The 24,628-nt window shown below is 47.9% G+C and overlaps 1 protein-coding gene across 1 annotated transcript in view; it reads left to right on the forward strand.

Annotated features, from left to right (window-relative positions):
- Positions 1-7,326: 7,326 nt before the first annotated feature.
- The window catches only part of HHATL (hedgehog acyltransferase-like), a 32,929-nt gene continuing 15,627 nt past the window's right edge, over positions 7,327-24,628 (forward strand). The window contains exons 1-4 of the mRNA XM_018558640.1: positions 7,327-7,557; positions 15,116-15,251; positions 23,557-23,624; positions 23,711-23,845. Of these exons, the coding sequence (XP_018414142.1) occupies positions 15,146-15,251; positions 23,557-23,624; positions 23,711-23,845 (309 nt within the window). The 5' untranslated portion in view covers positions 7,327-7,557; positions 15,116-15,145. The remainder of the gene's footprint in view (positions 7,558-15,115; positions 15,252-23,556; positions 23,625-23,710; positions 23,846-24,628) is intronic.

Consider the following 24,628-nt stretch of genomic DNA (forward strand, 5'->3'; position numbering starts at 1 on the left):
TTTTTGACGCGTTTTTGATGGGTTTTCGGTCCGCATGCTGACGGTTCTTTTTTTTTTTTTTTAGCCAAGGGGCTGTCAGTATGCAGATTCAGCCTCTGAGGTCACTTCCGCCCTCTCGTAACATCTACTTCCCTTTGTGTATGTAAAGCTGGTGATCAGACATGTATCACATGTTTGCAGGCATGTTGATGGTGCCGGCTACAGCAATCTGCAGAGAACGAGCCCGCAGGAGACGTCGTTATTGGGTACACCCGATCTTGGGGCTCCGGGACTCCATGGGTCAGTTCTGGAGTTTGTATGAGGATTTGCGAGCTCACCCGGATAAATTTTTCATGTCGTTACCTCTACCCCAATCTGTCTGTCTATCGTTGATAACATCATAATAAGTGGCACAAGAATACATTTTTTTTCCCTTAGCTGTGTTGCGTTTCCGTTCCGTTTTCGTTGCGTTTCGTGCGCGTTCCTGCGTTTCCGGACCGGACAAAATGTGACATGCAGTATTTTTTCTGTCGTAAGCTGAACGGACTGCGCACGTGAGAACTGTAGCCCATAAAACACATAGGGATACATTGGGATGCATTTTGAGTGCAGCAGCGTACGGATCCGGTCAGCACACAAAACGGACGTCGTGTGAACAGGCCCTAAAACAATATAAAGTGCAAAAGTCCATAGCAACCAATCAAGTTTCAGTTTACTGTGGTCAGATCTCTGAAAGATGCATTCTGATTGGTTGCCACTTGTCGTTTAATGACTCCTCCCCCCCCTCCCCTGAGTGCAGCCCGCCATGCAAAATACTTAGCTGCCTCCCTGGAAAGACTGGGGGGATTTATTACTAAAGGTACAGATGCCTTGCAGGTGTCCCAGCCTCCTGTGAGTGGCAGTATAACCCGACTGTTTCTGGCTTCCTGTGTCCCTCAATGGACGAGAAAGAAAGATACAAATGTATACATCACTAGATGCGTATTCAATGCAGGAAGTATTGATATCGACAACTGTCAGAGGGAGAAACAGAACAAGGAGGGCCAGGGTTGACCACCCCTGATATACTCGCTCCAGGTTTGCTTTAAAGGGAACCATGTTAGTTGCCTGGCTTTCTCTGGGTTCGCTACTCATTTAGAACCCCCGATCTGTGTACTTGTTCCGAGTCGGAGACTTAGAACGTACCGAAGCCACTGCACCACCAAACATATATTTAGGAGTAGAGGAACTGAAGCCCCCCGTACTTCCTCACTGAAGGTTTTCTTTGTCGTGGATCTGTACTGTGGGCTGTACCCAAAACAAGGCAGGCAGAGGGCAAAGGACTAGGCACCAGCATTGCCTGCGGACTCCCTGCAGCTGATCTTTTCCCTCATTACTGACTTAACGTGTCTTGTTCCGCACTGTGTGGAGACGGCCATCTTGGTAGAGACAGGGCTTTGCTTCCGCAGGTCAGAGCTGCCTCCTTGATGACTGCTGATCTGATGACGGGTGGGGTAATGATGAAGAAGCAGCAGTAGGAGAGGCAGTGGTAGCACAGAATGAATGAAGTAGAAGGAGGGAGATTCTTGTACTGCAGGTCCTCAGGTGCAGCTTCCCCTCCAGCAAGGAGAACAGTGATCAGCACAGTGGTGGCATCACCAAATCTCACTCCAAATCTGGTGACTGCAAAGTAATAATGATGAAGAAGGGGCAGGGGAGGTGGAAGAAGCACAGATTCACATAATGATTAAAGCAGAGGCAGAGAGATCCTTGGTCCAGATCTGCATTTCATTTCATCTTCCCATAACTCAGGATTTATTGATTGCATTGACATACAAGTTTAACTGAACATGGCCTCTACTGTGTAAATGTTTAGGATTTGCTCAGTCTGAATTCGCCATGATTGTGACAGGGTCTCTTTTAAACGCTCCTCCACCCTCAAGGAGAGCAGCAGACAGTAGTGACTACGGATTTAGCCGTGTAACCGATCCCTTCCACGCTCTATATTAAGGTTCCTCTGAGCCAGGAGGGGTGTACGGTTACTGGGGCCGAGGCTCGGGCCTCCACTCGCTGTACCTGCACCTGCTGTCTGCGGAATTAAAAGGCCGATCCTTAATCCGAGCCGACCAAAGTCACCTTCCCCTCGCAAAACTGACATTTATCCCCAGCCGAGAAACATCAGCGCCGAGGTGTCCAAATCATTATGAATGCAAATGTTTTATTGGTGCAAAGTGCTGACCTTGTGACTGCGGGTGTACAGTCCAATCACAAAGGTCTACGCATTCGTTCTATTTAAAGCCGAGCACCAGGCAAATCAGCAATTGGAATAATGACTGTATATGGGAGCTGTCAACAAGTGTGTGCTGCAATTCTGTCCAGCCCTTCCTGAAGTTTACACAGCTCTGCCGGCCTGCTGACTTTGACTTTTCTCTGCTGCAGATAAGCAATAGAGCCATGTCACCTCCCTGCCCCCAGCCTGTGATAGATAAGCAGCAGCAGTAGATGGATAAACTCATCTTTCCGCTCTCTCTGCCCCCTCCTTCTATCAGCATGTTCCATCATTATATGTGCACTGCACCATGCACAGTTTTCTCCAAGTGCCTTAAACGTTTTGGTAATTCTAAATGATGCCTCCATTTCATGCGTCAGGATCAGCTGCTAGTGACCTCACTGGAGTTCTGTTGGCCCTGGAAGCGACCCATTATTGTGGATCCTATGCATTTCAAGCCAATCCATCGATAAGTCAATACGACCATGCAGGTCCATGTCCCTGAAATGAGATGGGACCCTTCTCACAAGTTCTCGTTGGTGGAAAGTGGTGCATCTCTTCATCAGCAGTGAGAGGTGAATTGGGCGCCATCTTGGGAGAAGTTTGCCTGGTCCAAGGGAAGGTGTCCATGCGGTGGCTCTGTCTCTTTTTATCAGATTTCCCCATGGTGGATCGGTAGAGGGAAGCAACACGGAGATGTTCTACATGGAGATGTTCCTCTACTTTGCTCCACATGAAGATGTTCCCTGGAGATGTTCCTCTACTTTGCTCCATTTGAAGATGTTCCTATACTTTGCTCCACGTGGAGATGTTCCTCTACTTTGCTCCACGTGGAGATGTTCCTCTACTTTGCTCCACGTGGGAGATGTTCCTCTACTTTGCTCCACGTGGAGATGTTCCTCTACTTTGCTCCACGTGGTAGATGTTCCTCTACTTTGCTCCACGTGGTAGATGTTCCTCTACTTTGCTCCACGTGGAGATGTTCCTCTACTTTGCTCCACGTGGAGATGTTCCTCTACTTTGCACAGAGGTAAAGTCACTCTAGTTAAGGGAATCTTGCCTCGGTGGTGCAGAGCGAGTCTACTACATGACCATGCCGGACTGCTGCGCACATGTGCCCCCGTTGGCTCTGAATTCTCAAAAGCCTTCATCCTTTTCTTGGCTGTACTATGCAGCAAGTCGCTGGTATACATTTACTCTTCTGATAATATAATAGTGCGGGTCGTATAATGCCGGATGATTGACTGCAGAAAAGAGGAAGCCATAAATCATTTTCTGTAACATAAACTGACAATGACTCCCTTGTATTGCCTCGTCTGGAGAGCATGCCAATAAAAAAGAAATGAGGAATGAAGATGGATCTGCCCCAGGCCCATTAGGTGTCTCTGCACTTTTATGGAAATGATGTGAAGAGTCAAAGATGTGATGGGTACAGGCTAGACAAACAAAAAGCTGTATTAAAGGGAAATTCCCGCGTCCAACCTGCAGACTTCTGTGACCATTTACTATACATTAAAACAATAACCTCAGTTACATCACATGGCCAAACGTTTGTGGACACCTGACTGTCACACCTATATCAGCTCATTGGACATTCCGTTACAGAACCACGGCCATCAGTATTGAGCTGTCCCCTCCTACCAGTAATAGCAGCCTCCACTCTCCTAGGAAGGTCAGGTACTGATGTCGGATCAGAAGACCTGGATCACAATTGGTGTTCCAGTTCATCTCAAAGGTGATCAGTAGGGTTGAGGTCAGTGTTCTGTGCAGGACACTCGAGTTCCTCCACACCAAACTGGTCACACCATGTCTTTTATAGAGCTGGCTTTGTTGCCCCCCTTTTGGGGCTACAACAACCTCCACTCTTCTGGGAAAACTTTCCACAAGATTACGGAGGTTGTCTGTGGGAATTTGTGTCCATTTGTGAGGCCAGGTACTGATGTTGGATGAGAAGACCTGGATCACAATTGGTGTTCCAGTTCATCTCAAAGGTGATCAGTCGGGTTGAGGTCAGGGCTCTGTGCAGGACACTCGAGTTCCTCCACCACACTGGTCACCCCATGTCTTTATGGAGCTGGCTTTGTACACAGGGGACCGTCATGCTGGAACAGAAAAGGGTCTTCACCAAACTGTTACCACAAGGCTAGAAGAGAACAATCGTCTCTTTTCCCGGCTTCCTGTTTGTGAGAAGGACTTAAAAACTTCAGAGATTCTGCTATGAGCTTGACATAAGAATTAGACATGTGCACTGCCAAAAAATTCGTTTAGTTTCGTTTTAAATTCGGATTTGTGTTATTTTGTTTTTCGGGATTCGGGTGTGAAAGTCAATTCGGATTCGGACGAAATTCGGTAGCGGTAGTTCGAACGTTCGTTTCGTTTTCTGTTCTTATTCGTTTCGTTCGTTCGTTTGCAGCAAAGTGACATTTGAGGGGGGAAAAATATTTTTCTCCTTCTCTAATGTCACTTTGCTCAAACGAATACGAAACGAATAAGAACAGAAAACTAAACGAACGTTCGAACTACCGCTACCGAATTTCGGAAATGGAAATTCGGAGCACACAGACACACCAATCCCTGTAACCCTATTATTAACATTTCCTGAGCCCTGACACCAACGCTTCCTGTGACCCTAACACTAACCCTCTCTCTATCCATAGCACTGACCTTCCCTGTAACCACAACACTAACCCTCCCTGTAACCCCAAAAGTTAGGCCCCATTCACACGAGAAAAAGGCGGCACATACAGTGAAAGCACCATTCACAACCAGGCTTCTACGTTTCCTTACAGTATGTGCAGCATGTGCAGTGTATAACCCGTAGTACAGGTCACATTTAGGCCTCATTCACACTAAAATCGGCCGGCACGTACAGCTCCGTGCTGCGTATGCGGTCGTATCGGGCAGCTCCCGGGAGGGACAGGTGCTGCGTGTGATTAGTACGCAGCCCCCGTCCTTCTCTATGGGGCAACGTGGCCGTACGCCGCCCTACGCTCACCCCAAGTGCACGTCCGTACGGGTGCGGGTGTCCTGACTCGTCCTGGCCCGATACGACCGCACACGCAGCACGGAGCTGTACGTGCCGGCCGATTCCAGTGTGAATGAGGCCTAACCCTCCCTGTAATCCTAACACTGACCCTGCTTACTGTAGACATAACCCCTTGTTCATAATATCCATACCTCTGTCTCTCATCTCTCTCTCTCATGGGAGACACCACCAGAAGCCCTGGCTGTACCCTCCGGAGCCATTATGTTGCGGTCTGAACCCTGAACAGCGGTTTTCCTTGTCCTAGCAGCTCTCTACCATTCCGGTGTAATGTGAGGAAGTATCTGGCACAATGGGGCCGATGTACAAACAATCTCAGCGGTGATACGGATCCTTTTCTATTGGGTATGTATTACGGGTCAGAGACGTAGCCGGTGACCATGCAGCACAATGTCACGTCTGTTCCCGGCGAGCTGCGCTGCTTCACATGCTGCGGCCCGCATGACAATGATTGTGTTGGCTTTTGTCACTTAGAGATACGACATCCTCCGCAGTCCGGGCCGCAGACACTGCGCTACATTGTTCTCTGTTCATGCACAATTCAGCCCCCGTCTATCTGGCTTCCTCCGCTGCCAAGATGGCTGCAGGAGCTACGCCAGGGGGTGAGTGGGTGCCGCATGGTGGAAAACAATCGGCAAGGCTTCATTGAAGCTGATCTCCAATCAAATATATAAAAAGACACAAATTAATACAACCCGATCTTCATTAATATATCATTACATGTATTTTTTTTTTTTTAATGCAAGAAGTGTAAGTATCTGAATGTTACCTTCCTGTACAGCAGGGCTCAGGCTGCTGTACAAGAGAGCACCAGGAGCCAATCAGTTGTGCTGCATTATAAGGAACATGCTCAGAGAAAGCAGAGCGACAGAGAGATAAGCTCATCTGTCTGCTACGATCACAAGCCGGGGGAGGGACAAGACCTGTAAGTGTTACTTAACTGCAACTGAGAAAAATCAGGTCTCCTGTCCTGCCAAAAAGGGCTGTGCTCTATGGCAGAGGATGTGCTGTGTGTGGCAGAGCTGTGTTAATGTCAGCACCGAATGGACATCAATCCTTGGGCTTAAAACTGCATTCATTCACATATTTAGCGGCTTGCCCGGAGTTCAGCTTTAAGGAAGAGAATCCGAGCTCATAACGTACGTCGGGATTCCCAAACTGGAAGACAAGAGAGCAACTGGAAGCCCATTGCCAGGACAGGTGACCCCGTGTCTCAAATAGCTTTTATGTGTTTGCTTGTTTCAGCAGATGCCCCTCCCCCCCATGTTATCAGACACTGCGGTGGACGTGTCATCAGAACACACAATTTCGGGGATATTTATGAAAGCTCGGAATTGATACATAGTTGTCTTTTTTCGTGGGGAAACAAATACATTCCAACAATGTGACTTATTTATAAAGCAGATTCACCCGACTGCTGATCTCCTTTTCAACGTATTGCTGCAAAAGTGAAAACGATGCAGCCGAATCTGCAGACAGGACTGAGATATTTATCGTTCAGACCTTTTTTCCCCAAATGTTCTATAATCCATTGTTCTATAATCCTGTGCTGAGTTCCCGGGTCTGTACACCTGCTGTGCCCATTATGAGGATGGTGGGAGCCCCTCATAATGGGCACAGCAGGTGTAGAGACCCAGGAACTCAGCACAGGGATGGTGGGGGCTCCTCATAATGGGCACGGCAGGTGTAGAGACCCAGGAACTCAGCACAGGGATGGTGGGGGCCCCTCATAATGGGCACAGCGGGTGTACAGACCCGGGAACTCAGCCCAGGGATGGTGGGAGCCCCTCATAATGGGCACAACAGGTGTAGAGACCCAGGAACTCAGCACAGGGATGGTGGGGGCCCCTCATAATGGGCACAGCGGGTGTACAGACCCGGGAACTCAGCCCAGGGATGGTGGGAGCCCCTCATAATGGGCACAGACCCGGGAACTGTACCACCTTCTGTCAGACTGACCCTATAATAAATGCAGAAGCAATAAAGCAATATGCATGAGCAGAATTTGCCTTTGTACTGTGTGTGCCCCCTCTATCACTCCCTCTGTGTACCTGCTCCTCTCACTCATTGCGGATCAGGCTGCACTGACATCTGCAGAGCCCACTCCCAGCCTACCAGGCAGAAGCTCCTTCTAAACTTACTTCAGCCCTCCTGACTGGCCGGGGACTGCTCCGGCCCCTGGACACACATGGATCACCCACCTGCACCCTGCTGCACTGCTGCTGGACGGTGACCCCTTATCTCCTGTGCTGGATCCCCTCTCCTCTCCAATAGGCTGCATCTCAAGGTCAGTGACATTAAGGGGGGTCTGATGGCACCCACATAGAATGGATCATTGTTTGCACTTTGCGGGGGAAGGGACGAGCTGGGAACTATAGATCCTCATAGAGCCCCCGGTGTCCTGTACCGGGCTGGAATACTAATAGATCGCACTGCGGAGAGCTGTCACTGCGGCTGCATATAGACCAATCACCGGATCAATAATTCCCCGATGTGGATCGATACTCGCGGGAGATCCCTATCGATGGGCTGCAGAGGTGTGGATGAGGATTGATTTTATTGCAGATATTATATCCTCAGCTCAGCGAGAGCTCCGCAAAGAGCCGAGAGATCAATTCCATCTAAAGAGGAGGATACAATGTATCCAAATATGACTCCGAGCACTGGAAACATGTTATCAGACATCGATATGGTGCTGACATATACCACAGCGCTGTACACTGAGCCAGTCTCTGTACAGAGGAGCTTACACTCTAATGTCCCCCGACAGTCACATCAGTCTCTGTACACAGGAGCTTACACTCTAATGTCCCCCGACAGTCACATCAGTCTCTGTACACAGGAGCTTACACTCTAATGTCCCCCCACAGTCACATCAGTCTCAGCAAAGGAGCTTACACTCTAATTTCCCCCCACACTCTGTACAGAGGAGCTTACACCCTAATGCCCCACCCCCCCCCACAGTCACATCAGTCTCTGCAGAGGAGCTGACACTCTAATGTCACCCTACAGTCACACACTACTAATATTATACTTATATAGCTCTGACATATAACGCAGCGCTGTACACAGGGATGACATGTAGTAGTAATGACAGGAGAGTGTTGGGCATTGAGGGTGCTGAGCGGTGAGTGCGGCAGCTTTGGATGGTATCACATGCTGTGAATGTGGTGATGAGCGCAGCACTGCAGAGAGATTCACCGGCTGAGCTATTATTGGAACACGATGCAAAATGAGCTTCACCCACATTGCCGGCGTCTAGAAGTAACCTGAACCGCTCAGCGAGTTCTCAGCGTGTAGATAAGACGTGTTTCCAACTATGCAGCGCCAACTAACGAATAAGACTAACTAAATATTAACTGAACGTGTATAACTTAATTGGTCCTAAGACCTAACAATACAGCGTGGTCAGTGACAAAAACATATATAAACCGAAATAAATCAATAAACAATCAGTGTGTATGGATCAGTATACAACATGGGATGATTATACCAAATAAACATTCGTGTATAGCATAAAATTGTGAAATAAACAATATAAAAAATTAACAATATAAAAATTGAGTGACTGTGTTAAGTGCTCATACGATATATAAACACAATGACCCTGGACCTAAAGTCCCACAGGGTCCCTTGAATATTTAGTACTGGTGTAAAAACACAGTGGATGATGCTACAGTGTTCTCGGTGCACAAAGTTTATGAGTTGATGTGACAATCCCGTGAAACTTGCCGGGGATATGGGCAAATGCCGTACTTATCCCCTCAAAGTGTGCACTCACCGTGATGTTAAGGCTGTGATAAGCAGCCAAAAGAGCTTATATGAAACCTCACAGAGCCTCTGCGTCCTCACCGTGTCTCTTAACGATCGGTATCCAGCAAGCGGTGTGTCTCCAACGTCATATAAAGAAAAAGCCTTTCATTGTATAACGGTTTCCAAAGGGGCTTTATTTTAAATCCAGTAAAAACAGAGTAACAAAAAAGGTTTTTCGGCCGGTAAAACAGTGGAACAACGAAATCCCGTGTTTGGCATGACGTTTAGTTAGGCCCGCCCCTACGCGTTTCGTCGCAACGACGTCCTCAGGGGGTTGTGCAGGTCTAACTCGTCATACCAACTCCTCTTCTTTATAGTACGATCAATTAATATATTATCCATGGGTCGCCGCCAGATGTCCCCCTGAGATCCAATGCACCATTCCATAGAGATATATGCTTTAAAACAGTTTTTATCTCAGTAAAAAAATACATTTAATAAAAAAAAAACAAAAGGTACATCTTTTTTTCTTTAAACTGAAGATTAGAGCGCATAATGGTGTAGGTAACAAAATATTAAATTCATTCTAAAGTTTACCCAAAAACAGTGATAAAATATTCAGTATTATACGGTCATATTCATTTAGTGTGACTTTTTTCCGTATGAATTTATATACCTGATAAGTCTAATATGCGTAATTGACCGACTAAAATAATTATTTATTAAAAATCGATAACCATTTAAAAAGACGCATATAAATTAATGAAGACATATTAAAGGAGAACTATGGGGTCAGTGTTTTTCCCCATAGTTCTCCTTGGGGTAACGGGAGGACACCAACTAGCGTCCTCCCGTTACCCTAAGCTCAGTATACAGCTCGCGGTATACTGAGACGCCGCACCTGGAGCGGATCCCGACTTAGATGACTGGATCCGCCCAGCTGCGTGAGTGACAGCTGGCTCTGCCTATCTAGAGGCAGAGCCAGCTGTACCCTCCCCCGTCCGTTCCGCCAGTCAGCGCTGGGGGATCGGAGCGAGGAGGAGGGAATCCAGCCCCTCCCATGTCACGGCAGAGAGCCGTGACAGGATCGAGAGGTGAGCGAACCCGGTATGTGTTCGCTCACCTCCCGATCTACTGAGCCGACCTGTGACAGTCTCATTGTCACAGGTCGGCTTAGAACTATGAGGTGAGTGGAAATCACTCATGTCATAGTTCTCCTTTAAAATAAGAATAAATATCAGATTGCGGTCATAACTTTTAAACCATTATAAAACCACTCGATGTCTGATACTTGACCTGCGATAAAAGCCTGCCTAACCAAGAAATAAGCATCACTATATTTGTGGCCAATCACCGCTTACGTGTCTCTGGTGTATAAAATCCTTATAGAAGAGAACCTGCCTTGTCCCCAACAGTATATCATTCCCAGACCTTCAAGTACCATATTTATCAGTATTGTGTGTGATATATATTAATCTTATCTTAATCATCTTCTACTATTTACATTTTTTGATGTATAAAAGTTATTAATTATTAATATCTAAAAAATGTATGTAAATGTAGATTGGTAACTAAAAATAATGACTACAAATAATTACTTATTACTTAAAAGGCGCGCGTGAGCGGGAAAGTGCCAAAATGTAAAAACAGGCAGTAACGCCTGTTAACATACAAGCGATCCGCCGGCTATAGAGCCGGCAGATCGCTTGTAGAAGCTGCCGGTCCGTGTCGTGTGTGTGTGTCCCCTAGTCCGTCCGAAACCCTTCCTCCCACTGTCACGCTGGTCCCGGGCTCAGCTGGTCCCAGTGAGAGCATGGGCCCGCCGAGCATGGTGGCTCTATGACAGGGGATCAGAGGGAGGTCGGTACACGATCTCCCTCCGGTCCCCTCTCCGCTATCAGAATGCGGAAGTGATGTATATTACATCACTCCCGCATTCTCGTGTCACTCTCCAGCTTCAGATGCTGGAGAGAAGCTGATGAAGCAGATCTTGGAGACCCCTGATGTATCCATAAAGAAGACCTGTCACATCTCTTTGCTATCACATAGGGGGGTTTCTTAGCACCATATGTGATAGCAATAAACTTAAAGGAGAACTATGAGGCGAGTGATTTTCACTCACCTCATAGTTCTAGCCGACCTGTGACAATGAGACTGTCAGAGGTCGGCTCAGTAGATCGGGAGGTGAGCGAACACATACCGGCGTTCGCTCACCTCTCGATACCAGCAAGTTGTTAAAGGAGAACTATGAGGTGAGTGATTTTTCACTCGTCCTCATAGTTCGAGCCGACGTGCGACAATGAGACTGTCACAGGTCGGCTCAGTAGATCGGAAAGTGAGCGAACGCATACCGTCGCTCGCTCACTTCTCGATCATCTCCCTGCAAAGAGCCATGACTGTCACTCACGGCTCCCTGCAGAAAGCACTGACCCCATAGTTCTCCTTTAAGTAGACCCCAAAATGTCCTCCAGGTGGGGTTTACATCTACTTCATTTAACCCCCTCAAATAGGAATATACCTTTCCCTTACTAAAGGTATCGTACCATTCAGCCCTGGTCCCTGGGACACTGTTAACTCCGCCTACAGTTCACTTTCAGACCCGCCCAGTGACCGGTTGGTCAAGCCTCTAATTATGTAAGGACCGCTCACCATAGCGAATGCTTTATTGATTAGCCGTGAACCCCGGACATGGCCTCAGGCACAACAGCCATCATCAGGCATCAGGACAGTCGGCATCTAAGCATGCGTTGGAGTGCATGTAGACAGGAAGTGGCTGCAGGAGATCAGCAGCACTGAGAATCAAAAATGCAATTTATTTATTGTACATTGAGCTTTTAGGAAGTCAAAATGGTAAAATCTAAAATCTCCAGACTTTAAACGGAATGTGGGGGAAATAAAAACTCTCGTGCCCTATGGAGGGTGTCACCTGACTCAGCTCCGTGTCCTGCGCTCCGTGTCCTGCGCTCCGTGTCCTGCGCTCCGTGTCCTTATCTATCAGGGCAGATGACTGTATACCGCTCATTTATACTGCTGGGAAGAGTGTCAGAGGAATCCGCAAACTCCCCGGCAAGCAAGAAAATAATAACTGTCGGCAGGAAAAACACTTCTGTACTCCCAGGTAACTGTGTCACGGCCCCGCCCACTGCGACAGCTAATTGAACCTTCATTTTTAATATCAATTATAAAATATGTACAATGCCCGGTGTCTAAGGGGTTAAAACTGATTCCTTATACAACTGGGGCTCTGGCAGTGTGAATTTCATCTCCGTATCTCTGTACAGCGCTGCGGTATATGTCAGAGCTATAAATATGTGCAATAATAATGTGTGACTGTGGGGGGACATTAGTGTGTAAGCTCCTCTGTACAGAGACTGATGTGACTGTGGGGGGACATTAGAGTGTAAGCTCCTCTGTACAGAGACTGATGTGACTGAGGGGGGGGGACATTAGAGTGTAAGCTCCTCTGTACAGAGACTGGTGGGACTGGCTCAGTGTTCTCTGTACAGCACTGCGGTATATGTCAGAGCTATATTTATGAGAAGTATTAAGGAGTCCCTCCTTCCTGGTGGCGTTAATATTCAGTACATCCAGAAGTCAGTCATGTGCTCGGACATCCACGTCCTCCACTGTGAGAAGGTCATCAACCACAAGGAACAGCTAATCTGCAGAATTCTGGTGCCGTGTGTCACCCGGATTCCATTCCCCCATCCAGCAGATATTCAGCTCGGTCTGAGAATGACCCATAAGGGTCAATCTATAAACAATTCACATTCCCTCTCTGTGAACGTTCGTTCCGTGCGAACACGGGCAAAAATGAAGGTTCTTAGTATATTTTCTGTACAGGTAGAATCTAATGTAATACCATGTAAGGCCACTAGATGAAGCCGAGGAGTAAAGGAGATACGTTTTTTTGATTCAGCACCCCCAGCCTGATTCATTTCAACATGAAAAAAAAAAAGTTTTCAGGTCGTTTTGGCTGTAACTCCTGATTGTTTATATATCCGGCGTTAGTAGGCCTGAACACTTCAAAACACAACCCCACATTCCCCGAAACACCTCCATCCCCTTATCCCTAAATATTCTTCAAATATTCAAAATATAGACTTCAGGTATGTGTTTGGTAGATGTCGGCCAGTGTCAGGACAATGCGTGAGCAGTCGAATAGGCAGCAAATAGAAGAGACAAGGCAGGTTTTATCTTACAAGACATATTACAGTTTATTATCTGAGGGACAATAGCCAGAAACATCGTTCAGTGGCTGGACAACATGTAAGCAGCTTGGTTAGGCAGCAATATAAGAGGGAGAGATGAGGTGAGTTTTATCTTTAAATAAAAATAAGACAACAGCCACAAATATTTTTGACTTCCAGGGGACCAGAAAATGCCACAAAACGTAGGATATACCTTCGAAAAAACGATATGGCACCTTTATAGTGCCGCAGCACTAGTACCCATCATTATTAATATTGTTTTTTTGTTGTTTTTTTAACAAAGAATTTATTGAGTTTTTATCATAGCAACAAAGACAAAAACAATACAACAGTACAGGAAGGGCAATGCCCACTTTCATAGGTGTATACAATCAAGATGCGTAAGGCAGGGCACAAATCGGACAACAATACAACAGGTATCATGTACAGCAGATGAAGTACAGAGTTGGTATGAGCAGTGCATGGAAATATTACAACACCGATCGGTTGGAATTAATATTATTTTTTGTTATAGCCCTTTTTGGAACGTCAATATTGGTAGAACTTTACATACTGCACATTCACATCAGTCCCTGCCCTCAAGGAGCTGATGGTCTAAGGTCCCTGTGTCACATAACATTCTCTACATCAGGGGTGCCCATTAGGTAGATCGTGATCTAGCAGTAGCTCACAAAGCTGATGCTGGTAGATCACGATTGCAAGTTGGCTCACTATCCCGAGAACCCTCCTACGGTCGGTTTAGCCCCTCCCCATCTGCTGCGTTTGACACATGAAGGCAGAGGCCGACAGCATGAGAGCAGCGACTTTAGGATGGAGGGCTGAGCACGAAAGGAGGAGAAGTACGAGGTCTAGCTTCCCGGTGTTCTGTAATATTGCATAGCAGCGACTTTAGAGAGAGCCAGGAGAGAGAGGAGAGACAGCCAGGGGAGAGAGCAAGGAGAGACAAAAGAAAGGAGAGACAGCCAGGAGAGAGAGGAGAGACAGCCACGGGAGAGAGCAAGGAGAGACAGCCAGGAGAGAGAGGAGAGACAGCCAGGAGAGAAAGAAAGGAGAGACAGCCAGGAGAGAGAGGAGAGACAGCCACGGGAGAGAGCAAGGAGAGACAGCCAGGAGAGAGAGGAGAGGCAGCCAGGAGAGAGAGCAAGGAGAGACAGCCAGGAGAGGAGAGACAGCCAGGAGAGAGAGCAAGGAGAGCGAGAGAGAAGGAGCGGGTGGGAGGTTTTTTTTCGTTGGTAGATCTCATATAGCTCGTCATTTGAAAAGTAGATCTTAACACAAAAAATGGTGGGCACCCCTGCTCTACATCCTTGGTTCTCAACTGGTGGGTCGTGACATGCGATTAATGCTCAGTATCATGCATTAACACCTACGGCGTGTTATGTTGTGGAAGGTGCGTTGCGTTGCCATTCATTTGAACGACACCCCAAATGCACTTCCTACCCACAGTCCTGAACCTGAACGCCCGGTACTGCAATGCCATGCATTCCATTGCAATATGTCTTGGGTCGCGACTTAATGGCCAAGGACAAATGTGGGTCCTGCTCTACATCCTACCCAACCACTGTGCGCTGTGGAGTGTGATGCTGCACTGGATCTGCCTACAGGCAGCTCCAACAGGAGCCGGGCTCTCCTGCTGACCTGATGGGGCAGGATGGCGGGAATACATCCCATACTGGGCCCGTGGGGGACTGAGAGGTAGGCTTTACAGCACATCATTATATAGAAAAGTACGAGGACAGTGAGATTAAATGATTTATACAACTGCAGCCTAAGTCAGAATGAAATAAGGACTTCCAATGGTTGCTATCGGCACCACACCATTCTTTTTCCCTCCACCTTCTGATACAATGTTTAATTGTCTTTCTCTTGCCTCCTGTACAGACACATTCATTGTGCTGAACTTCCGTGGACATGGGGATAAAGACGGCGTTACCGCACTACGAGCTGGGCTTCTACGCCCTGGTCCTGACCTGCGGCCTGGTCTACTCCATGAACGGGATATTGGAAGCATCTCGAGGTACGCAATGACTTATTACTAATTATTGAGGACTGAAAATCACTTTGAAGTCTATCTTGAGCCAAGTATTTTTGTTTTCATATACAGCAGTGGAGAGGTAGAGCTCCCATGTCAAATCTGTGGCCCTTTGGCGCCTGTGCAAACCTTGGGGGCCCCAGCAGACAGTGGCCTGTTTTGGTGCTTGCTCTTTTATAATGGATCTTATAATGGTTCAAATGCAGCAAGGGGCTGTAGGGAGCAGAGACGTGGAAGTATTGATTAATAAAGGGGCTGTAATAGCCGTGATCTCCAGCAGTCTCATTGTCAGGAACCGGATCTGAACCCAGGACCTCTGCTGTAGCTGGCGGTGGTTCTACCTGCTGAGCCACCTTAGAACCTTGGATAGCTCCTTGCCTGATCTCCTGTGTAATCCTCAGGTAAACCTAGGTTCTGCTGAATTATTAACTCCTTGCTCCTCCCTTGAACTTCCTATTTAAGCCACGCCTCTGCCCTTCCTGTTTGCCAGATTATTGTGCTCCTGTCATTATCTTGCTTCCTGCTCCCTCTGTGATACAATCTGCTCATACTGCTTCCCGTGTACCGACCTTTGACTGCTGATTCACCGACTACTCTCACCGTCTTCTGCTTCATACCTGATACCTTTGGCTCCTGACCTCGGCTCGATCTCTGACTACGCTTCTGCCTGCTCCTATACTACTACCGTCTGCTTGTGTACCAAACCCGGCCTGTTATACAATGAATTGCCTGCTGCTTCAGCTACTGGACTCCGAGCCTGATCCCAGATCGTGACAGTCATGTAATGTGTCTCCAGTCTATAACTGTCTCCTGAAGCATGTCAGCAGTATCCAACAACATACCTCCCAACTTTATGGGATGAGAAAGAGGGACACCTTCCAGCACAATGTACTCAAGCAATGGACACACCCCTTGTCACTCTCCCAGTTATATATAGGTGATGTATAGTCAATGGACACACCCCTTGAAACTGTCCCAGTTATATATAGGTGATATATAGGCAATGGACACACCCCTTGACACTGTCCAGGTTATATATAGGTGATATATAGGCAATGGACACACCCCTTGACACTGTCCCATTTATATATAGGTGATATATAGGCAATGGACATGCCCCTTGACACTGTCCCAGTTATATATAGGTGATACATAGGCAACGGACACACCCTTTGACACTGTCCCAGTTATATATAGGTGATATATAGGCAATGGACACACCCCTTGTCACTCTCCCAGTTATATACAGGTGATATATAGGCAATGGACCTATCCCTGCCATGACTAGTAAGAGTTTATATTCCGAAAATGATTGGTTGAACCCAGAATTGTAGTTTCCTCCATTACTTTTCCTTTATTCTGGCTTTTCCAAACAGCAAACAAGATAATTAAGAGATAAGATGAAGGTTTTATTGCAGAATATGGCTGACTGAGGAGGAAGGAGGTACAGAGGGATTTGGTTCCCAGTGAGGGACAGTTGGGAAGGATGCCTAACGCCTCCTTGTAGCCTCTGACCATCTCCTCTCCGCAGTCCATGACGGGCCCGCTGTATCAAGTAAGTTGCCCCCCACTGGGTTAGAGCCTCCGTTTTGTATCAGATTTGTATTGTCCCCGTTGGTGAGATTCACGCGCTCTGTCTTCTCTTAGAAACCATTATTACATGTACTAAAAAGGATAGTGTAGTGGGTGCATGTGTATGTAAGTTTGTTTGTAGCAGCCTGTATGTATGGTTTGTTTTATTTTGCCTTTCATGTAACTAAGTTTGTACAAGCAGCATTTTTGCTACTGGGTCAGTTTCCTTGAGCTTTACTGCAAGAACAGACAACAAAATAGAAATTAAAGTTTTTCCAAGCTTTATATTGGGCTCATCCTTGGGATAAGCTCTACATTTTGGGCGCTGGTCTTTGGGATCTGTAGTTCCAAGCAAAAAATTTGGGGGCTCGTCCGGGATATGTAGTCTCAGAGCAAAACATTTGGGGGCTCGTCCGGGATGACAGTGGACTCAACTGAAACAGACCTGTCTTATGGTTTTGTACTAAATCCACAGCAAAACACTTGGGGGCTCAGTCCGGCATCTGTAGTCTCAGAGCAAAACACCTAGTCACCTCGAGTGCTGAGCGGGAAGCCATTCATGTAGGGCTGTGGTAAAACTGTCACTATATGAATGACTTCATGTACAGGCAGAGGCTTGCTTCAGTAGGTAGGCCAACAAGCTATGTAGGTCACCTAAAGTGAACAGCTAGACTTTCCAGTGAACCATGCCTCCCCACAAACTGGAACCTCATCCCTTTGTGGGGGGAGCTGGTCAGGACCATGTGAACGATGGCTGGGTCAGGTTGGAAGGTAAGTATAATTCCAGGTGGGCTGCTCTCAAGCAGGAGGGCTTGGGAAATGTATTAAAGGACCATTCCTTTAATAAAGGTAAAGTTGTCATTAAAGCGGCCCTGTCACCAGGGTAAAGTACGGAAAAGGAGACTTTTACAGGTAAATAACATACATGAAAATACATCAAAGTTGAACTCCAGCTATAGAAACTTAAATGTACTTACATTGGCTCAGCTTGGCACAGTGTAAATGTATATAAATGATCCCTGGCAGTGCCACAAGGACCCCATATAACACTATGGCAGCCACATTACATTGATCTTCTGGGTCTAGGAACAGCTGCTGTGCTGAGCGCCTAGTATCAATGTATAATAGGCATTCTCTGATTGGATATGCCATGACGTCATCTACCCTCGTCCAATCAGAGAATGGCTGGTATTCATTGAGAAAAATGCAAGGCGTTTGGAGAATGGCCGCTGTGCTAAGCGAGCGACTTGATGTGTTTTAACAGAAGAGGGGAAGTTGCTCAGCACAGCGGCCATTCAGCAAACGTTCACATCCCTCCCACGGCCCTTCCAGGGATATATGCTTACATTGTGCAAAGCTGGACCAGTGTCGGTATATATAAATTTCTATAGCAAGAGGTCAGTTTAAAATGCACATATCAACCAGGGCCGGATTGAGAGCATCATGGGCCTGGTGCTGACGGTCGGTCGGATGTGAAGCAGCAGATATGGCTCTCTAATTAGGTGGCCCCTGAGGCCCCAGTGAGAGGCTTCCTAGTGTGGCTGATTAGAGAGCCGCAAGCGCCTCTGCCTGATTGTGTTCAGCTCGGCTGGCTACTGAGCATACCAAGGAATTAAAGGCTGGGTGGGCCTGAAGCTGGCACTCCAGTAGCCAATGTGTTAATCCAGCCCTGATATCAGCTTAAGGTAAGACTGTAGTTAAGAGGAATGGTCTGGTGACAGGTCCTCTTCAAGATCAAGTGTACCTGTAACACATAATGCCGAGGCAGCAGAAGGGTAGGTAGATACTGCTCTTTGTTCCTCTAATGATGAAGGTTTCAATGTGTTTTGGAAGTGTTTAAAGTGGACCTACACCACAATAACACCCCATCGTAATACTTACTAATAGATATCTGAGTTGAGTCTGGTGGAGTGTGATTAGTAAAGGATGGACACCGGCACTCCAAAGCAAATCCAGTACGTCTACTTATTCACGTACTTGTTGTTTGTACGTGAATAAATAGGCGTAGTGGATTTGCCTTGGAGTGCCGGTGTCCATCCTTTACTTATACTTTGATGGAAGCCACCCGTTGACCACTGCTGCACCCACTTCTTATCTCATGCAGCAGCGGTTCTGAGTGCGATGGGTACACGGACTGTATCCTGGTGGAGTGTGATGACACATATACTTACCTACATGATAGCCCCCATCCCTGGGACCAGGGGCGGACTGGGCCGGGGGGCAGGGTGGCAATTGCCCCCCGGGCCTCTCTGATGCTACCGCGAACGGCCCCTTGACCCCCGGCTGCTGCCACCTGCACCCGGCCGCCCGCCCTCCGCATCCGCCGTGGCTCTGTGAATGGTGCGGCCTCTGCTCCTCAAGGAGGTGCTCGGGAGACTCCAGCAGGGGGCCCTCTAACATGCCGCGTCTACCTGGTACAGCCAGCGCGGATCGCCTCGGTATGCGATCCGGCTGGCTGCATCAGGCAGACGCGGCCCTGTAATCAGGCGCTGTAGAGGGCAGCCCGTTGGGTCCTTCTGAGGACCCCCTTGAGGACCGAGCAGCCGCCGCCGGGTGCAGGTGACAAACAGACGGCAGAGGGAGAGAGCTACTGCAGCTGCGGCCACAGCAGACACCCCCCCCGCCCCAAAACCAGGGTCCATGGAGCCCCCCACTGACCACCAGGCCAAGGTAAGGTGACAACATTTTTTTAAACAAAATCCGGGGACATTTTATCCCCGGGAGCATAAAACAAACCTTTTTTTTTTAATATATTGACCTGATCCCTGTATCCACCAAAAGTGCGGCCTCCCGTCTCCCACGCTGTTAGAGGCTGCATATGGCGCTTGCTGGTTACTACTTAAACTGGCGCACGCTGTGTGCAGCTTCTGAGAAGATACGCTATTAGCGTAGCGGGAGCGATGCAAAATGCGCAGCCGGCTTCCTCGCTATGCTAATAGCGTATCTTCTCAGAAGCTGCACACAGCGTGCGACAGTTTAATTAGTAACCAGCACGCTCTATATGCAGCGTCTAACAGCGTGGAAGACGGGAGGCCGCGCTTGTCAGTGGATCCCGGGATCAGGTGAGCAATAAAAAAAAAAAAATTGGTTTATTTTATGTTCCCGGGGACATAATTTGTCAGGAGACGGTCTCCTGAATCCGGGGACTGTGCCCAGAAATCGGGGATGAATGTAGGGCTGCAACAACTAATCGACTAAGTCGATTATAATCGATGATTGAAAAAGTTGTCAACATTTTCAATCATCGATTAATCAGCTTTCGATTAGTTGTCCCTGTTCACGGCTTCACACACGCCGCATGCCGCACCTCCTCCCCGCCTCACGCTTGCCACTGCCAGACCTGCCCACGCTCCACACGCCGCACCTCCTCCCCGCCTCACGCTTGCTGCTGCCAGACCCGCCCGCATCCACGCTCCACATGCCGCACCTCCTCCCCGCCTCACGCTTGCTGCTGCCAGACCCGCATCCACGCTGCACCTCCTCCCCGCCTCACGCTTGCTGCTGCCAGACCCACCCACATCCACGCTGCACCTCCTCCCCGCCTCACACTTGCCGCTGCCAAACCCACCCGCATCCACGCTCCACACGCCGCACCTCCTTCCCGCCTCATGCTTGCCACTGCCAGACCCGCCCGCATCCACGCTCCACACGCCGCCCCGCATCACTCTTGCTGCTGCCAGACCAGCCCGCATCCACACGCCACACCTCCTCCCCGCCTCACCCTTGCTGCTGCCAGACCCACCCGCCTGCATCCACACGCCGCACCTCCTCGCTGCCTAACGCGCACCGCCCACATCCACGATCGGCACAGGGACGCGGGGAGATGTAGTAAGGAGGAGCAGGTGTGGGGGGATGACAGCCGCCGATAGACAGGCCCGATCTCAGAAACAAGTTGCTGGAAGACTGCTCAGGTAAGCCTGCACACCCCCTCCCCCCCCCCCCCATGGTGCTCTATAATGTATTGCTGGGATAGTGGGATTTGTAGTCCTCTGTAGCTGACGGTATAATGCGCTGTACTGTATATTATACCATCAGCTATAGAGGAATACAAATCCCAGCAATACGTTACACAATGCATGTATAATGTATTGCTGGGATTTGTTGTACTCCTATATAGCTGGTGGTATTCTGCATTGCGCTGTATAGGGGACTACAAACCCCAGCAATAATACATTATACAGCGCAATGCGGAATTCCATCAGCTATAACGTACTATTGCTGGGACTTGTAGTCCTCTATAGCTGGTGGTATTCTGCATTGTGCTGTATAATGTATTATTGCTGGGATTTGTAGTCCCCAATACAGCAAAATGCAGAATACCACCAGCTATAGAGGACTACAAATCCCAGCAATAGTACATTATAGCTGGTGGAATTCCACATTGCGCTGTATAATGTATTGCTGGGATTTGTAGTCCTCTATAGCCGCTGCCATTCTGCATTGATTGCTGTATAATTTTACACTTTCCATTTCACTATATTGCACACCACACTTTTTTTTTCTTACTTCCACCGCTCCAAGCTTGCTACTGTGATGGACTACAATCTCAATACAAACTAGTAGTCCATCACTGGAGCCTTTTTTTTTGGAGCAGAGAGCCCGCACTGACCACCTGGCGGTCCGCATTGGCCACCTGAGAGCCTAATTAGGGAACCACCTCTGCTGCACACACACGCACCCGTGAAACTCTCTGGACCCCTGGTGAGAGCCCGCACAGCCCACCTGAGACCCTTTAGACATCAGGTGGAGAACCCAGAGCAACAGAGTATGTAGCTTCATATTATTCTGCATTGCGCTGTGTAATGTATTGCTGGGATTTGTAGTCCTCTATAGCTGATGCTGTTCTGCATTGCTGTATAATGGTATTGCTGGGAATTGTAGTTCTCTATAGCTGTTGGTAGTCATTATTGCTGGGATTTATAGTCCGCTATAGCTGATGGTATTCTGCATTGTTGTGTAATGTATTTCTTGGAATTGTAGTTCTCTATAGCCAATGCCATTCTGCAATGCTGTACAATGTATTTCTGAATTAGTGGCAGAACTACCAGGGTCGCAGCAGTCATGTACGCGCACAGCCCTGACGTGGCATCCCTCCTCTACCAGTGGGCTTTACATTTCCTAAACCGATAAATACATTCACACTACTGTTACATGGATGGCAAACGTGGCAGACGGGCAGGGAGAATGCGGGGAAGGGGCAGAGCGGGAGGGGGACCAAGTTGCCGCACCATGGGCCTCTGGGTTGTACTTGCCCCCTGGGCTAAAAGTTGCCAGTCAGCCCCTGCCTGGGACACTGTCACCCATGCCCACGGACGACACTTAACTTGGCCAGTTCCTAGGTGGCCACACCCAGAGCACAGCGTGTGTTTAGACTCCCCTGGATACCCGTACTACTTCACCCAAGGTCGAGTGAACGAAACAGCCTCTCATGTCAATCGACAGGACAGGATGGAACGAAGGTTTTTCAACCATTGTCATCTCGTAACTGCAGTGAAACCTGTGGGAATCTAAACCGAGACCGAGAAAAGCTTGTGGGCTGAGGTTGCTCCATCTCACTATCTATCTTTCAGCCCAGTGTGTCTCTGACACAGCACACGTGGGGATTCTACCTTGTTCCATTTCGCTGTGCGGCCACACATGCTGGAAACAACCCCTGGATTCCTTTCTGGATCGGGAGTGTTTGATACCCGCTTATTAGTGTGAGCTCAAATGAGCTGGGAGTGACACGTTCATCGGAGCCTCCGGACATACAAGGAAAAGAACCATCTGGAGTCACAATCCCACACAAGGATATACCTCATAGAACTTACTTCATCCGTGGTTAAACATGGGACCCTACCAGGACTGTCCCTCATCGTAAACCACACAGGTTGTGAGTACGCTCTGACACTTTGTATCCATCTTTAAAACACATTACCGTGTATATATTAGTGACTATTTACCACTGAGGTGGTTTCTAGATCATCACTCGTACCACTATAAGTAGAATATCCAGGGGATGTCATTTTACCTGTTTTTAGATGTCTTGTTATAGTGGATCCTATTTGTATTTGTCTTTATTGTCATTAAATATAGTCTTTTATACATTATTATACTTTGTGTCACCTGTTTACTAGATCAGCTCCAACATAGGGATTTCTTTGTTTAGGGGAAGCCTTTTTTTGAATTAGTTTACGGAAACCCTGGAGACTGATACAGATCACATATTATATTTTGTCTATAGCGTAACTCCTTATTCCCCTATTTGTTCCACACCCAGAGCACACCCACTTTCTGACACAACCCCACCCCCTAAATATGTGGAAACCGCCCACCTGAGGCCACCATCCCTTTTGGAATTACTAGCCATGCTCAGTAACGCAGATAAGGGTGATGCTGTGATCCTGGGACACCAGCACAGCATTATCGGAGCACAGGTATGAAATTCGGGACCCTCCTTCCAATTCGGGAAAAGTTGGTATTTATGGGTACAGTATTGGTGTAAGAGGTGGGATATAACTGGTACAGAAGTTGGAACTTTGTAACATGGCATTGCCCCGGCTTGTCTACCATACCTGTCCAGTCCAGTCTCCTTCTCAAGACTAATCCACATTTTTGTGTGACATCATAGAGTGTTACTTTGTGTGCCTTCAAATCTGGAGATAGATACTCAGCTCCAATCAGTTTTCAGCCATGTCACATTATTCACCTTAACAAGCACTCAATTTACCTTTTGTAGATAACATGAACCGCAAGTCCTTCAAGGAAAACGTGAAGACCGGCTGGTATTACTTTGGCCGCAAAATGGTAAGCAAGATCGATGAATAAAACATGAAAAGTGTTGCAGCGTCACATAGCGGAAGGTGTTTATGTAATGAAATGTTGTCTTGCAGGATGTGGCGGACTTCGAGTGGGTGATGTGGTTCACCACTTTTAGGAACTACATCATCTTCGCCCTCTCGGGTCACGTGATCTTCGCCAAAGTGTTCTCCCTTCTCATCCCGCAGGTGCGTTCTCTCCGGCTTGATGTAAAACCAACGTGTAGACTTTAAGGAAAACTGTAGTAAGTTCACACACACCATATAACCAAAGGTTGGTGGACACCTGACCATCACCCCTATGTGAGCTTGTTGGACATCCCATTCCAAAACCATGGCCATTAATATGGAGTTGGTGTCCTTTTGTGGCTCCAATCTTCTGAGAAGGCTTCCCACAAGATTTTGGAGGGTGTCTGTGGAAATTTGTGCCCAGTTGTGAGGTCAGGTACTGATGTTGGATGAGAAGACCCGGCTCACTTTTGGCATTCCAATTCATCTTAACAGTATTCAGTAGGGTTGAGGTCAGGGCTCTGTGTAGCACACTCGAGTTTATCCATACCAGACTGGTCACACCATGTCTTTATGGAATTGGCTTTGTACACAGGGGCTCAGTCATGGTGGAAAAGAAAAGGGTCTTCACCAAACATACACAGGGTTATTCACAAAGCTGCCGTAGGCAGCCGAGTGAATAACCGAGCCAAAGTGAAGTGAGCCGAAAGCTGTTCGGCTATTCACTTCTGGCTTGTACGGCTGATTTCAGCTGTACATCGGCTAAAATCAGTCGTACATCGGGTGCCTGCGGTCAGCAAAACATGCTCTGTATGTTCCGCAGAGTCGAAGTGCAGAGGGACTTCGACTCAGCCGATCCAACATCTGGATCGGCTGAGCCAAAGCTCCGGCAGCTCACTCGCTGCTGTTCACCCCTATTCTCTAATAGGGCCCAAACGGCAGTGAGTGAATAGCCGAATGTCGCCGAGCAGTATTCGGCTCGGC

Source organism: Nanorana parkeri, unplaced genomic scaffold (genome assembly GCF_000935625.1).
Source record: "Nanorana parkeri isolate BGI_ZX_2015 unplaced genomic scaffold, ASM93562v1 scaffold351, whole genome shotgun sequence".
In the NCBI taxonomy this organism is placed as follows: domain Eukaryota; kingdom Metazoa; phylum Chordata; class Amphibia; order Anura; family Dicroglossidae; genus Nanorana; species Nanorana parkeri.